General features: G+C 45.2%; 2 protein-coding genes across 2 annotated transcripts; one reads left to right on the forward strand and one right to left on the reverse strand.

Annotated features, from left to right (window-relative positions):
• The first annotated feature begins 3,308 nt into the window (after positions 1-3,308).
• Positions 3,309-6,963, forward strand: LOC136751761 (C3a anaphylatoxin chemotactic receptor). Its single transcript, XM_066707549.1, has 2 exons — positions 3,309-3,415; positions 5,608-6,963. The coding sequence occupies exon 2, from the start codon at positions 5,620-5,622 to the stop codon at positions 6,757-6,759; it is 1,140 nt and encodes a 379-aa protein (XP_066563646.1). The 5' UTR covers positions 3,309-3,415; positions 5,608-5,619; the 3' UTR covers positions 6,760-6,963.
• Positions 6,964-8,105: 1,142 nt separating this feature from the next.
• On the reverse strand, positions 8,106-16,194 carry cenpq (centromere protein Q). The gene is made up of 9 exons (XM_066705818.1): positions 16,107-16,194; positions 14,581-14,646; positions 14,114-14,168; positions 13,799-13,895; positions 12,710-12,778; positions 11,863-11,992; positions 10,845-10,964; positions 10,321-10,398; positions 8,106-8,691 (listed from the first exon to the last, which is right to left on the reverse strand). The coding sequence occupies exons 1-9, from the start codon at positions 16,149-16,151 to the stop codon at positions 8,539-8,541; spliced, it is 813 nt and encodes a 270-aa protein (XP_066561915.1). The 5' UTR covers positions 16,152-16,194; the 3' UTR covers positions 8,106-8,538.

Raw genomic sequence — 16,194 nt, forward strand, 5'->3', positions numbered from 1 at the left:
TGGGTCAATAGGCATGTATCAAAATTGTATGGATTTAGTTATTATTTACAATTATTATTTTGTTTCTGAGCTCCTTTCTCAACATGCCATGGCAGGTTTCTTACCCAACTGTGGTACAACTGCTTCCGACGTCTGAGGTTTCTAAAGGGAAGTAATGCAGACCAGCAATACAAAAATATTTATAACATTATTATCAATTTACTCTTATCGTGCGGCAGTGGCTATTAAGCAATTACTTTAGTGCTGTGATGCAATAGCCATGGTTACCACATGTTCTGTACCCATAACACCTTTAATGTGCTGCCTGATTGTAGACCAGATTTAATTTATTCTATTAGTGTCAGTGTCAATATCTGTTAGCATCTATATGTCTCCCTTCTGCCTCAGGGTATCATAGTTTGAATCATGCAGCAGATTCAGGTGCAATATCTATTTGAATTGTTCTAGACCTTAGTGCTCCATCTGATACAGTTAAGCACAAAAAATAAAGAGTTTTGCTGGCATGTCTGGCACTGCTCTAAAATGGTTAAAATCATACTTTACCGGATGTCATTATTCAATTATTCTCTGTAGCCAAGATGTTGATTCTGCTTATGTCACCTGCCAGAGATCAGATCACCCCCGATTTGAGGTCCTTGCGCTGACTGCCTGTCAGATATTGAATTGAATGCAATATTCTAGCACTTTGTGCATGTTTTTATCACTGGTGTTTTCTTGCTGTGAGGCGCTCTGATATGACTTTTATATATGGCTTTTAAGGGTGCTATGAACAATAAAGTTTATGTTTGTTATTGCTATTAATTTATACAGAAATATTTTATAATTAACACATTGTTTTAATAATATATTTCCAAGGCAGAAACACAGAGCATGTATAATGGGTGAGAGAGGCCCCAGGGACTGGGGTTGCTCTCCATTACTGCTCCTTTCTCTATCCGCATTTGCTCTTGCAATTTAAATTACAGTTCTACAGTGCTGATGTAGCTGTTGCCATGTTTCAGCTTTATCTCGGACTACACCTATATAGAATCACACACTGTAGCGCTGTTTTGCTTCCTGCTTTTACTGAATAAAATGTCCCCCTTAGGGTGAGGGCCTCTGCTTGACAATCACAAAACAGTCCAAGGCTTTGCAGGATGTATTTGTTAATGTATTGAACCACAGACCATATTAATATAGACATTTATCCTGCTTGTAGAAAATTGCAGATACCTCTGCTGAAAAAGTGTGAAACCACAGACTGGCCAGTCAGGCCTCTCTTTCCCTGTGGCCACTTTTATCAATGCTGGACATAACGCTGGTGATTCTATCAACGCTGGGCATGACACTGGGACTAATTCCTTTCTGCAAAGGGCTGTGATGTCTGCAGTCAGGACAGTGGAGATGAGAGCTGCCCATGTTCAAGGCTTTCCTCTCTTTCTCTGCTTCTTCTTCTTCTTTACATGTGGTGACAGGTGGGATGAACAACTGTTTTAAATCATGTCAGGTGTTTTTGCAGTTAAGACACAGAAAGTGACTCACTTTATCGGATCCACACTAGTATCAACGCTTATAAGGTTATAAAAACCTTATAAAAAACTAGAGAAAAAGGGAAGGAGACTGAACTGAAACTTATTTCTTCTCATACTGACTTTATTATAAGCCTAATTCCTTGACCAGTCAGCACTTCTGTCCTGTTTTATATCCCTGGGAGCTAGAGACTTGGGGCTTTCAAATAAATGATCATAACTCCTTAAATTTGTATCCAAGTTTCACCCAGTTTGTCTTAAAAGTTGTATTTTGATTTTTTCATACAATTAAAAAAAAATCATAATTCTTAATTATGCTATTATTTATCTTGGAAAAAAGGTGTTAGTGTTGAAATATAGTGTGTCTAATCATCATCAGCAATGCCGAAACTGCTATTTTCACCCAACAACTTCTACAAATTTCAAATGTAGTGGTATTTCAACTTAAACAGGAAATTGTGAGCCTTCATTGTGGGCTACAGCAACTAACAGGCTTGATCAATAGCTTAAACCATATTCCTTCACTTCAGCTCAAATTTAGAAAGGCATAAATTGCTGATTGCTTTGGTTTCAGGTGTCTCTGCTCTCTGTCTCCAGGGCTTGTCACACAGGGGGTGGGCCATAGCAGAGACCATGATTCTGCTGTGAGGACACTGCTGTGACACGCACAACCTTCTTATTTTCAGTTTAACTGATGATGTCCGTGGTTTCAAAGAGCACACGCGTGTACATGTATTATAGTATTATAAAAATCTGTACTGCCTTCTACTGGCTTCCACAGCAATTGTCTTATAAACTGACTTTTAAATTTGCTGAATAATAATAATAATAATAATAATAATAATAATAATAATAATAATAATAATAATAATAATAATAACCATAAATAAATAACAAATATTAAAAAGGATACCTTTGAGAGAACCGCGAGGTTAGGTGTTGGGCTACAACCAAACGGCGATAAAACAAGAAAGGGTGTCTTACCTTACAGCACACAGTCAGTCAGTTTCCACTCAATCACTCACTCAATTCCAGAATTAAAGCCTTACAAACTCTTTCAATTTTGTTGTGTTTCCTTCCTTTTTCTTTTCCTTTGTATCTAACACTTGCTGATGTCGAGCTGCAGTAGCACATTTCTAACTGATAATTTGCAGATAAGCTGTGAAAACTTGGTAGTATTGTTATATAGTTTGTCTAATCATGATCAACTATGCAGAATATTATAGTGCAGGTTGTCTAGTTTCATTTGATTGGTGTCGCATACCTGTACTCCTTAAAATGTCCATATTAATTACACAACTGAACTAATTTTATGCTTGGCTGGACCAGTTTAACTGTGTGGTTGAGCCATGCTGGGATATCTTTAGTGAAGCCCTATGAGTTCTGGGCTCACGAATAGGCATCTAGGAAATCCAAAGCAAGACATTGGTTGGTTGATTAATTGATGGATTGCCTGCACAAGTGAGATGTAATCTTGATGTTACACAGTGGGAGTACAGACGGATTTCTATGGGAGGAATGAACATAACCATATCTAGTAATAATTATCTGAGACACAGTTTCCTAAACCAATGAAAACACCAGGCAGCCACCACACCTGGACCTTTTCAGCTTCTGCAGCACATGTGACTGTTTAAAACAACTCCATTCAGCACAATTCGCACAGACCTCTGCTGGCTGTCGCAAGCGTTTTGGACCTCCTAATACCACAGAATTGAGCGGCGTGCTTGTGAAAGTCTGGGTGAGGAAACCTCCTCTCTTTCCTGTGCTAACCAGTTCTCTCTCTCTCTCTCTCACACACACACACACACACACACACACACACACACACACACTGTGTGTCTGCCAGTTGCTTGCACTGGGACACAGCTCTGGTGACACGGGCGCCTCTCTCGCACCACACTCAGGTAAGACACACCTGCCCTGGCAGCCTTCTGTCCAACCCTGCAGGCAGTCAATGAGTTACTGTTCTGGAGGAAAAGACATTCCTATATACACACCACTGTGTCTTTTCTTTAATTTTGATTGGCTTATTTTTCCCCAACTAAGATCTCAATTACTTAATTGAAACCTTAATTGGACATAGAATATGCTTCATTTGAGTTTTTTATTTGTATTATCGTGTCCAGAGGTAAAGGAAAGGGTTAAATAACTCAGCTCTCAGCTAGCGGTGGATGGACGAAATCTTGAGCATTCATTGTGGGCTACAGCAACTAACAGGTTTGATCAATAGCTTATATCATATTCCTTCACTTCAGCTCTAATTCAGTAAGGCATAAATAGCTTATTGTTTTTGTTTCAGATGTCTCTGCTCTCCATCTCCAGGCCTTGTCATTGTAATTTCCATAATAATAATATTAATAAAACAAGAAAGGGTGTCTTACCTTACAGCAGACAGTCGGACTGTTTCCACTCACAATCAAAGCCTTACAAACTCTTTCAATTTTGTTGTGTTTCCTTCCTTTTTCTTTTCCTTTGTATCTAACACTTGCTGATGTCGAGCTGCAGTAGCACATTTCTAACTGATAATTTGCAGATAAGCTGTGAAGTCGCTTCCTTCACATACTGCCCTTGAGCACACACTGAGGGGCTGCAATACACACAGTTGACACAGGCTCGGGAGACATCCTGGGTCTTTGCTCAGCTCTCAGGTCACTCGAGGGGGAGTATAAATGCCCAGAAGCCTGAGTACTCTAGTAAGCATGGCACTATTTCAAAAACACAGATCTCCACTGAAGTGGGACTCGGTTGGATTGTGTTTATTAGGAATCAAGCAGATGTCCCACTTTGATTTCAACTGAAATGATTGCACACACTCACAATCTAAGATTTTTCCTTTTCCAGTACTTTTTCTTTTTTTAGATAAAGCTGCTGCTTAATTTAAGATTTTCTGAGTTCTTAATTACTTAATTGAACCATATATTGCATTGTTAGTTCAATTAAGGATTCAAAAAAGCAATATAGAGCTCAGTGAAAAAAAACAGCAGGGCTGGGAGTGCTCCAGGACCGGTTTTGCCTCTGTGGAGGAATACAATACACAGCTGATCTGGGCGTCGTGATGGTGTGCAGAACATTTCCCATGTTCCTGTGGTGTACTGAACTGCTCCATGATGCGCCGTTTTCACTGTACAGAGCAGTCATTGAGTAGGCAACCTAACTATAAAGCACTCAAATTAAAACCTGGGTTCAAAATTTGTACATTTGCACAGGCTTCTATATGCCAAAGGAAAGGAGGAAAAAGATTGTTTCAATTAATTAATTAACTAATTGAGAGCACAGGGGCACACAGGACAGCTGAAGGCAGGACAGTCCAGCCTCTTTGATGCTTGCAACCCTGAGAAAGTCTTGTGTGTGTGGTTTGCTTGTGGTAGCACTGAACAGGATGCTAGCTATTTTTATACGTATCCTGCTGTGCTAGGTGGTTTAACATACATTTCCAATACAAATATTAAAACTTTGCAGTGGGGTGCATATTCAATTTGCATATTAAGATTATGAGAACTGTATCACCATCACCAAATTCATTGTACAATGCTGGAAGTACCTTGAAATTTCCTGCTGCATACTGCAGGATCATGCCGATATTAAATCCCTAGGACCTGCATGACTCAGAGTATCCTGGAGGCGGTCTTATCTAAATGTCATAAATTACAGAAACATTACCTTTAGAAAAAAAAAACAATTTCTGTTCCTCTCTAGAAGGTGTAGCTGTGCACAGCAGTTTGAGACAGACTCTCCATGCTTGTTCCTCTGAGAAGATTAGCTTTTCTAGTTCACTGGCAAAAATCTCCACCACAGCATGTAACACAGCAGACTTCGGCCCCTCTGGTTTCTCCAGAGCCGAGATAAGCCAGTCACCTCAGCGTCCTTCAGATACTGAAGAGCAGCTTACAACTTACAACTTGTCTAGTGTCGTGAGTTTTGCAGGCATCTGTGGTTGGCAGTGCAGTGCAGTGTAGAAAACAAAAAGCCAGGCTGAAGATAGTGAATGTTCATCATATCTATTAAATATATGACTGTCCCATGTGTGTGTATCTTCTTATATTTCTCTGTGACTTACACTGCTGAGCTCTCTCTCCCTCTTTCTCTCTCCTCACAGCAAGTTCCCTCAATGGCTGGTATTGGGACCACTAGTGGGTCAGAGGCCTTCTCCTTGCTGCAGCCCGGAGCCCTCAACACCTCGGCACCTACGGTCAACACCAACAACACCGCTGTGCACAGCATGGGGTCTGAGGCGTCACGCGTGGCCCAGATGATCATCACCATCCTGATCTTCCTGGTCGGCATCCCCCTGAACCTGCTGGTGGTGTGGGTGCTGGGCGTGCGCGGTTGGCGGCGGGAGGGCAAGAGGGCGAGCAACAGCAGCTTCGGCGTGTACGTGGTGAACCTGGCGCTGGCGGACCTGGTACTGGTAATGAGGACCCCCCTGGCACTGGGCTACCTGGCTAACCACTTCCACTGGCCCTTCGGTCTGCCCGCCTGTCGCCTGGTGATGTTCTTGCGCGTACTGGGGCTCTACGCCAACGCCTTCCTGCTGTGCGCCATCAGCATGGAGAGGTGCCTGTGCCTACTGCGTCCCGTGTGGTACCGCCTGCGCCGCCGGCCCTGGGTGGTCCACCTGGTGTGTGGCCTGCTCTGGGTGCTGGCCTTCTCCCTCAGCACCCCCTACATCGCCACCAGCCAGATAAAGTCTATCAACAGCCGCAGCCAGTGCATGCCGAGCGGAAAGCTCAGGCTGGCTCTGTTCATCACCGAGACCCTGCTGGGCTTCCTGCTGCCACTGCTGCTCTTCCTCTCCTGCAATCTGGCCGTGCTGCTCACCGCCCGGCAGGTAGAGGGTGCTAGCGCCGCACGGGCCTCCATCTCCACCCTTGCTACCTCTTCCTCCGCCTCCTCTTCCCCCTCCCCCTCCTCTCAGCGCTACACCAGGCTCTACAGAGTGCTCTTCCTCACCATGCTGCTCTTCCTCACCTGCTGGGTGCCATACTTCACCTTCCGCTTCCTGGGGAAGCTGTCGGAGTACTGGCAGAACCAGAGTCTGACTAAGGTGTTCTATCGAGGGGAGTACACCTCTCTGTACCTGGTGTACCTTAAGAGTGCACTGAACCCCGTGCTGTACGTGTTCGCAGGGAAGGGGCTGGGCGGCGCTGTCAAGGCCTCACTGCTGTCCGCAGTCGAGCGCATCTTTAACGAGGACACGTCTGACTACAGCCGTAGGCGCTCTCTCCGGGGCCGGGACTCGCTGGTGTAGCGAGAACTGTTTCCTCCTGGCCACGGGATACCCACAAAGGGTGGCAAGGCATTTGACCTGGACTTCTGTGCAGAACTGATGATAGTGAATGTATGTTACATTTTCACTGTAGAGTTCGATGATTTGAATAGTTTTGTCTGTAGCATTTCTGTCTTCTACATTTAGTTGATAGCAAAAAAAAAAAAAAAATGTTTTAGGAGGAATTTTACCAGTTTCTTGTAAAGAATGTTTTTTCTTTTTACAAAAAATTTATACAAATATACAAATATATAAATATAATTTATATATATTTTTTATATTTTATACAATTCTATTTTTGTATGTAATTCAATGTCATTTCTTTATTTTGCTGTGACATGTCAGGTTCTTTGACAAACATTTCTCTGATGGTTCTTGTTCAATAAAAATATTTTCAGTCACTAAAATGTTTGTGAATACCATGTCTATTGCTAAAAAGATTTTTCTCCTATAACAATCTGCCACCCATAGGAGTTTTTGATTTTCTCTCCTCCGTGCTGAATGGTTTATTGGTTGATTATTTATGGTTTATTTATTTGTTCTTTGTTAATTTAGTTTTTCTATATTGATTCAGTAAAGTGCTGTGTGGCTACCCAGCGAAGGGCGCTATACTACATACAAATTGATTGATTTTGAATTTTCTAATGAACAATTACGTAGTTTACAATGCCAATCAAGAAACGGCCTGATTTATTGGTTAAAGGAAGGTTTTAGCCCCCCCACTAAGGGGAATGAGCCCAGGAGCTGCTGTGGAGGCAGAAAACCAAGTGCATGTGTGTTGGGAACCAGTTGTTTAGTTTATTGAGCGGAAGTGGGTTGTGGCAATCGGGCTGGTCTTCTCCCCCGATTTCATTATGAAATCCAGACGCTCGCTGGTTTACTGGGGACCATGTTGAGCATTGAGCCCCATGGGTGCCTTCAGTCTGTACCGCAGGGTGGTTAAAAAACTAAAGAGACCGTGGCTATGAAAACAGAGTATCTTCAAAAGTATTAACTCTGCAAACAGGAAGGCAAGCGTGATATATCAAACCAATATGAAAACCGCAGTGAGAAGTTCTCACAAAGGAAACCGTTGTGCAGTTATCCAATTACACACAACAACTCTCACACTGGTCTCAGAGGAATGTGGCCACACACAGCCAGAGACTTAGATATAGCAGTAAAAGCCACAGTCCTAACCTTCACATACACTCTCATTGTACCAACACGTACATACCCCACAACACTGCCTGAACACCACACTGTGCACAATGAACACTTAAAACACACAGTCCTTATTACACACTCACACACTGCTCAAGGGACTGGAGCAAGAATGGATTAAAAACTTTTGAAAACAGGTTTTGTTTTTTATTTAAATAAAGCATATATATATATTGAATAATATCATTGAAAAACCAGCTGTATCACTTGGCTTAGAAACAACATGTTTTCCTTAACAAAGCAAATGCTTAACATCTTGTAGTGAAGTACAAGAGGCAGATAGACATAGACTGGATACATCTGAACTGTGCATGGTCCCCCCCGCTGCAGATATCAGTCGGGGTCTCACACACCAGGGGGCCGCAGTCCTGCACATTGACATCCAGCACAGTAACTACACGCAATAAAAAAAAAAAAAACATTTTAAAAAGCCATTGGATTTAAAGATTAAAAGTTCAGTGAAGTAACTGGTAGCTCGAGTGGGTGCCATGTAAAAACCAGCTCCTGCAGTGTGAGTCAGCTGGGGGCAGGGGGCCTCAGGCAGAGGGGCAGGGGTCTCTATCTCGGCCGTGCGCTCTGCTGCAGGGTGTCGGCCTGCCCGTGGGCGAGCTCCAAGAAGGCCCCCATGTCCTTCAGCTCTGGGGACTCCTGCAGCACCTGTGCCAGCTGCAGGGCAGAGCCAGCATTGGGTACCAGTCTCAGCATCTCCTCCTGCCAACAGGACACACAGGCAGAGACAGGCACACACATACACACACACACAGGCAGGCAGAGAGACAGGCACACAGACACAGGCAGAGAGACAGACACACACAGGCAGAGAGACAGGCGCACACACACACACACAGAGGCAGAGAGACAGGTACACACACACACACACACACACACAGGCAGGCAGGCAGAGACAGGCACACACACACATACATACACAGGCAGAAAGACAAGCACACACACAGGCAGGGAGAGAGACAGGTGCACGCACACACACACACACACACAGGCAGAGAAACAGGTGCACACAGACACACACACACACATATACACACACACAGGCAGAGAGACAAGCACACACGCAGGCAGGGAGAGAGACAGGTGCACGCACACACACACACACACACAGGCAGAGAAACAGGTACACACACACACACACACAGGCAGAGAAACAGGTGTACATACACACACACACAGGCAGAGAGACAAGCACACACGCAGGCAGGCAGAGAGACAAGCACACACGCAGGCAGGGAGAGAGACAGGTGCACACACACAGACACAGGCAGAGAAACAGGTGCACACACACACACAGGCAGAGAAACAGGTGCACACACACACACACAGGCAGAGAAACAGGTACACACACACACACACACACACAGAGGCAGAGAAACAGGTGTACATACACACACACACACACACACAGGCAGAGAGACAAGCACACACGCAGGCAGGCAGAGAGACAAGCACACACGCAGGCAGGGAGAGAGACAGTTGCACACACACACACACACACATACACACAGACACACAGGCAGAGAAACAGGTGCACACACACACACACAGGCAGAGAAACAGGTGCACGCACACACACACACACACACACACACACACACACACACACACAGGCAGAGAGACAAGCACACACGCAGGCAGAGACAGGCACACATACACATACACATAGACAGGCACACACAGAGCACATAGACAGAGAGACAGACACAACTGTGTCAGGGCTGCTGTACAGACTTCTCTCAAAATGAATCAAATCATTCTTTATTTAACATTGCAACTTTTGCAAAATATTCCTGCAAAGCACTCGGCTTCCAAGCAGCCCATCAAGAGCAGGAAACCAGCGAGTTGGACGGCAGTGAAACCAGCCAATAGGAGTGCGACTCTGCGCTCAGCGAGTCAGGGCCTGACCACACTACAGCCTGACAGCCTACCCCAGCAGCAGCATTGCATTAGCGTGTCCGCTCTGGCTGCAGGAAACAAGCTGAACTGGCCTGCAGCCGCACGTCTCACGCATGTCACCGTATTAGACCGCGGTTTGCACAGAAAGATGACAGAGCTGTGATAAACATGATCCTCTGCTGGCTACTCTTGTTGCCCACTGACAGTTACACTCAAACCGGTTTACACTGCCTTCTTTCTGCATCACAGACCTGCATTTGAAGGATTTTAAAATCTTCAGGGTGACAACGTAGGGAACTGGACTGAGCTGAGCTGGGCTGTTATGGGAATTGCAGATGGCACAACTGTAATTGATCCCAGCTCTGCTTGAGCAGAGCCCCACACAAGGGGACAGGGGAAACTGTGCTCAGGGTGTCGTGTGGAGCTACATACCTGCAGAGTGGGGGCAGAGCAGCTGCCGGGGGACAGCGGGGGCAGCTGCAGCACCGCCTGCTCAGATCGCCGTAGAACCTGCAGAAAGTCACATGACAGGTAAGACCGCAGAAAGGAGCAGAAGGAAACGGCCACACAAACACAGCATCTCAGTCTACTTTCCCAGGAACAGAGGTTTCATTTATTTGCTCTTTGCTTACAATTCAGTTTTTCATGAGCGTGCAGATTGGTGTGTGTGTGTGTGTGTGTGAGATCGAGTGTGTTTCTTAAGCACAAGAATATATAATTGTGTAATTGTGGTCTCTACAAGAAAACAACTACAACAACTATAAACTGATACATTAATGAATGAATTAAGTAACTAAGTAATACAAAAAAATCACAAGCAATATCTGAACTATGTCTGACTGGTCCTGCCGTTTCTCACAACACAACGTGGTTTGGCTGCATCTGTGTGCAGTTGCTCTGGACACCAGAAGGCTGGCACCCCCTTCAAGTGCTGAAACCCCCACGAGGCGCTGTACCTCTTGGGCTGCAGACTCCGCCTCCAGTAGCCGCGCCCGGCCCGCTTTCAGCCTCCCTTCCAGCACAGCCATCGCCCCGTCCACCTGCTCCAGCTCCCCCACCACTGCGCTCACCTCCGCCTGCAAACAGGGTGCAGGGTTCACACTGCACACGCGAGATACACTGCACACTTTACACACTTGCACACCCCTATTACACTGTACACACTTTACACACCTGTAATACACTTCACACACTGCACACCTTTATTACAGTGCTCACACTTTACACACTGCACACCCCTAATAAAATGCACACACTTTACACACCCCTAACACACTGCACACCCATGCAGAAAGGTATTACAGTGCACACATACAGCACACAGGTAACACAGCCTACATACACAACGGACTGATCACATGGAATATAGACAAAAACACACAATGCACCCTAAACTCACACAATACAGACCACACACACATGAAAAACAGTCCATAAAACAAAAAATCTATATAGATTGATTATACCATTTAAATAGATGCAAAGCAGACCACACATACGCTACACACACAGCCCATTAAAACAGACACCCAGCACAGTCCACACACACGTCATAGAGAGCACATCACTCTCTCTGCCAGTCTCTTGTTCAATTCCTTCTTCATCCTCTCTTTCTCTCTGCATAGCCACTCTGTCTGTGACTCTCTAACCTATTGGTCTCTCATTCTTAACCATTCCCTTCCTGTGGCTCTCTGTCCGTCTCTCTCTCAGGTCAGTGTGAGAAAATTGCAGGATATGTGTGAAACGAGAGCGAGCCGAGGTCTGACTACATCACCCTCAACCACAACACCGTGGTGTCTGTAAGCATCTGCTAAAGTGATGCACAACAGCAGATGACACCATTGTTTCACATCCCTATTAACACCAATCTGTCCTTTCTTTCTAACTTTCCTTCCCTATCTAATAATCTCATACCTACAATCTCAGTCTCTCACCTCCCCACCTATCACTCACTCTTTTTTCAATCCAGCTCACCTCTAGGGCCTGGAGGGTTTTCTTGCCCGTGTCGACTGTCTTCAACTGTGCCTGATGCAGATGTGGAACCCGGCTTATGCCTCCCTGTTTCCTGGGGGGCACTTTCAGTTGCTCACATCGAGACAGGAACCTGCAGTTGTCAAACTGGGAATTAATAATGTACCCAAAAGAACTCTTTAATTTCCAGCTTGGGTACCAACTCTTTGAATGGCTTCTGCAGCCCCAGTCTGGCTCCTGCCAGTCTGTTCAGTCTGTTATCTTTACATCAGCAAGAAAAGCACTTTTTAATAACAGGACTTTATCAGAGATGGATTTCCCCTATTTAAAAATAAAAGAAATAATTTTCATTGGCAGCAATCTTATCTTTCCCATCCTACACTGCATGTTAGATCTTACTTAGAATCTACCTAAGCAGGAACCAGTTAATTACACTTCACACTTTCTCTGAAATCTGATAGATCGGATGTTCTCTTGCAGAGTCATTATTTTGACATTCAGCATTTGTTTCATCAAGGACTCGCATCTCTGACTGATTTCACATTCTCTATCCATTCGAGTCATGCGAGGGATCAATGAAAAGATGACCCTGATAAACGCCCACTCTAACCCCTCACTGGGACGGAGCTCCACATGGGCTGCTCTCCACACTGCAGTGCGTCATTATGCTGCATAGATGTCAGTGATTGATGATGATGATGATGAAGAAGATGAGAGATCTCGGGGAGCCTGGGAGAGCAGGGATGTGAAGCCTGCGGTGTCACGAGCCCGAGTTACAAGGGCCGGCTCCTGGGAGGGACAGTCAGGAGACAAACAGCCCTGACCTGTAATCTGTCTGTCTGTCTCATACCTGTCTTTAACCGTGTTCAGGTGCCTCTGAGACTCCTCGCTGTCTTTCCTTCTCCCAGATAATACTGACCTGAGAGGGAGAGAGGGAGAGTTAAAAGGTGATGTATTACAGAGCGAGTAAGGAGAGAGAGAGATCGGAGATAGAAGAGAGAGAGGTGTGCGAGAGACTGACAGCTCAGCAGTTCAGGCAACAGACCTCGTGGAGGGCTGACAGGTGACCAGAGCGAACCCCTGCCCTCACCACCCCTCACTCTGCCCTTCAACCACGAGTCCGTCTGAGCACCGTTTCCCAACCGCTGTGCCTTCCGCAGACGCAGGATCGCTCAGTGCAAAAGGCTTCCTGTTGCTGAAATCTGTGAGTTTCCACACAGTGAACGCAACAACTAAAAACAACCGTGAACACGTGACTTACTGAGGGAAAAACAATTTCATATACTCTCTCTCACAATTGCTTGGATTGATTTGTCAGCGGAGATCAGCACAAATTGTTTTATCCTGATCAATGTGGCCATAACCACAGTCAACGAAGAGTCAAGAGGTGTGCAGTATGTATGAGGCACCCAAGTGTTTTTAAAGCTACCCCACTGGTTTAAAAACAAATGTAAATCATTCCAAATCCAAGTGCAAGTGAAGATATCAACTTTACATTTTGAGTTTGTGTGTCACAAAACTAACTCGTAGGTATCCTTTAGGCTGGAGAATGTTGAAAAACTTTAGTTTATAGGCAGAGCACCTACAGCTGCAGCCCGCCAGCAGACACCTAGAGCAATCACAGCGCATCGAAACGCACTGCGCAGCACAAACAGGCGACCACAGACAAGCTCACAGGTAGTCAGCTTCTCAGCATCTCAAACCATCACTGCTCTCCAATCAGAGATCTCAGTGCGATCAAGACTCAAACTGCACATCAACTACTGCGCTCCCAAACAGGAGGGGCAGTGACAGATACGCGTGTGTCCAGCAGTGTCCATCAGTGAGGGTCCCATTTTTAACGCATCACTCAGTTATTCTATTAAGTTAATTATTTAACTGGACACGCGCATGTGTTTCCAGTCCAGTGTCGGGGGTGGTGTCGGGCGCAGGCTCTTACAGGACAGCCAGGCTCAGCGTGTTTCTCAGGTACACCTGGGAGCTGTTGGACAGGGGATTCCACTTCTGCTTCCCTCTGGGGGGCGCTGCTGCCGACACTGGGGAGAGACGGCACAGACCACACAGCTAAGTCAGTTCTTCTCAGCCCGCCCACAGGAGCCCCACTATCTGACCAACCCCAAACCCGAGCTCATCACAAATCTCCAGGAAAGGGGGAATTATGAATCCGCCACACATCAACAGAAAATCGCAGTGTATTTATTTTGACTGCTTGCACGTAAACTCCACAGTAAACAATAATGAATAACAAACTCACCTCCGGCCTGTGAGCTGCTCTCTCTGAGTTTCTTCCTGCCCCTGGGTCCTGCTGCCTGTCGGGGAGTGGACAAGCGGTTACCCATGGTGCACAGCGCTACACTAAACTTTACTAGACTACAAACTGTAGTGACTGCAGTGCTGTGTTGTGCAGTTTAGTACAATTAACTGCACTATATTATACTACACGATAAGACACCGCATTTCACGATACGACACCACAATACACAGCATTATACTGCCCTGCGTTGCTTTACATTCATAAAACACACACATTGAATTCATTCTCACACTCCTCGGACCCCAAGACAGATGAAAGTCCACTCACACACACTCATTCTCTCGCTCTCTCTCACACACGCACTCACTTTCTCTCTCTCTTACACACGCACACACACACGCACACACTCTCTCATACACAGCCAGGTATCGCTGTCCTATTGCAGTGCGCTCCATGTCTCGGCCTACCTGCCCACTGTGTGAGGGCCCGGGGCCGGTGCTCTGTGCTGGCACTCGGGGGGGCTTCATACTGACCTGCAGGGGGAGGACATGTTAACCCAGCAACTTTATGCTTTATGCAGATATAACCGATTTACACGTCTACAGTGACTATAGGATACACCCCCTATGATCCGTCGCCTTCTCGCTCAGTCATCCAGTTTGGAGGGACGGCCTGATCGAGGCAGGGTGTTGGTGGTGCCAAACTGCTTCCACTTCTTAATAATGGCCTTAACCGTGCTCCAAGCAATATTCCAAGCCCGTGATATTTTGTATACCCATCTCCTGATCTATGTCTTGCAACCATTTTGTCCTGGAGTTCATTTGAAAGCTCCTTGGTGCTCATGGGTGAGACTTTGGTTTGAAATGCACAACCCACCAGAGGGAACCTACAGGAACTGCTCAATTTATCCTCAGATCAAATGAATCACTGCAGTTTAACACAGCTGGAGGCCACTTGATGTTTGATTTCAAAGGTGATTGCTTAAACTTGAGCTAATGTAGGATTGCCATTTCAAAGGGGGTTAGGCATGTATCCAACCAAGCTATTTTAGTTTTTATTATTCATTCATTTTCTACAAATGTCTAATGCACCTTAATTCCAAGCTATAAGTAATAAGAGGTGAAAAGTTGAAAAGGAGTGTAGACTTTCTCTTGGCACTGTAGGTTTGCACATTGTATCAGTCCAAACAAGCAGAATTTCAATGGCATTGGTGGTCAAGACACTTGTGAACATATAGAGGGACTCTATAGTGTATTAATTTAAACGGGAGTGTGAACCGCAGCAGGACGCGGGGCTGTGCGCTCCGGCCGTCGGCGCCCTCTGGTGGCCGCGGCGTGTCAGCTGGTGTCCTCTCGCCAGGGCTCGACACTTTACACTTCATACCACAGAAAGTCCGCGACGCAGGCGACCTGATGTATGTGCATTAACAAGTACTGTATTACTGCTGAATGATATGATTCAATATTTGCAGTAAATATAAAGAAATACACGGCCTTAACAATAACGGGAATAGTAATTCATATAATATAGTGTCTTAATCTATTTTTGTTTTATATAGTTATAAAATCATGTAGGTTATAATCACTGGTGTAATATAATGGCTGTACTATTGTAAGGTGGCTATCTCCACCTTGATCAAATCAGACAGGAAGATTACTTTTTCAACGAAACAAACAAGCAAATAGAAACTCTAGGACAGAATTATAACGTGGTCGTTTTTACATTCGTGCATTTCTGTATTAACGACCACAAAGTGAAGAAATCTGGCTAACAAATCCTAAATACACACACACATATATAGGCTACATAAATATACACACACAAACATGCATGGAAAGATTAAAAAACAATCGCTTCTTGTCTGTTGTTGAGGGAGGAGGGTAAACATCTCCCTGCCTTTAGCCACATCGCGATCTTGATCAATATAATAATACTGATATGATATAAATCAATCGATGTGTTGTCTCTGAAGCGAAGACGAAAACAAACTCACCATGTTGGCGGGAACTCTGGTTTTGAAACTGCATCCAGAGAGCATGCGTCAAACCGACTTCCTGCACACCGGGCGTTTCCGTCCGCCA

The sequence above is a fragment of the Amia ocellicauda genome, chromosome 6 (assembly GCF_036373705.1).
Source record: "Amia ocellicauda isolate fAmiCal2 chromosome 6, fAmiCal2.hap1, whole genome shotgun sequence".
In the NCBI taxonomy this organism is placed as follows: Eukaryota; Metazoa; Chordata; class Actinopteri; order Amiiformes; family Amiidae; genus Amia; species Amia ocellicauda.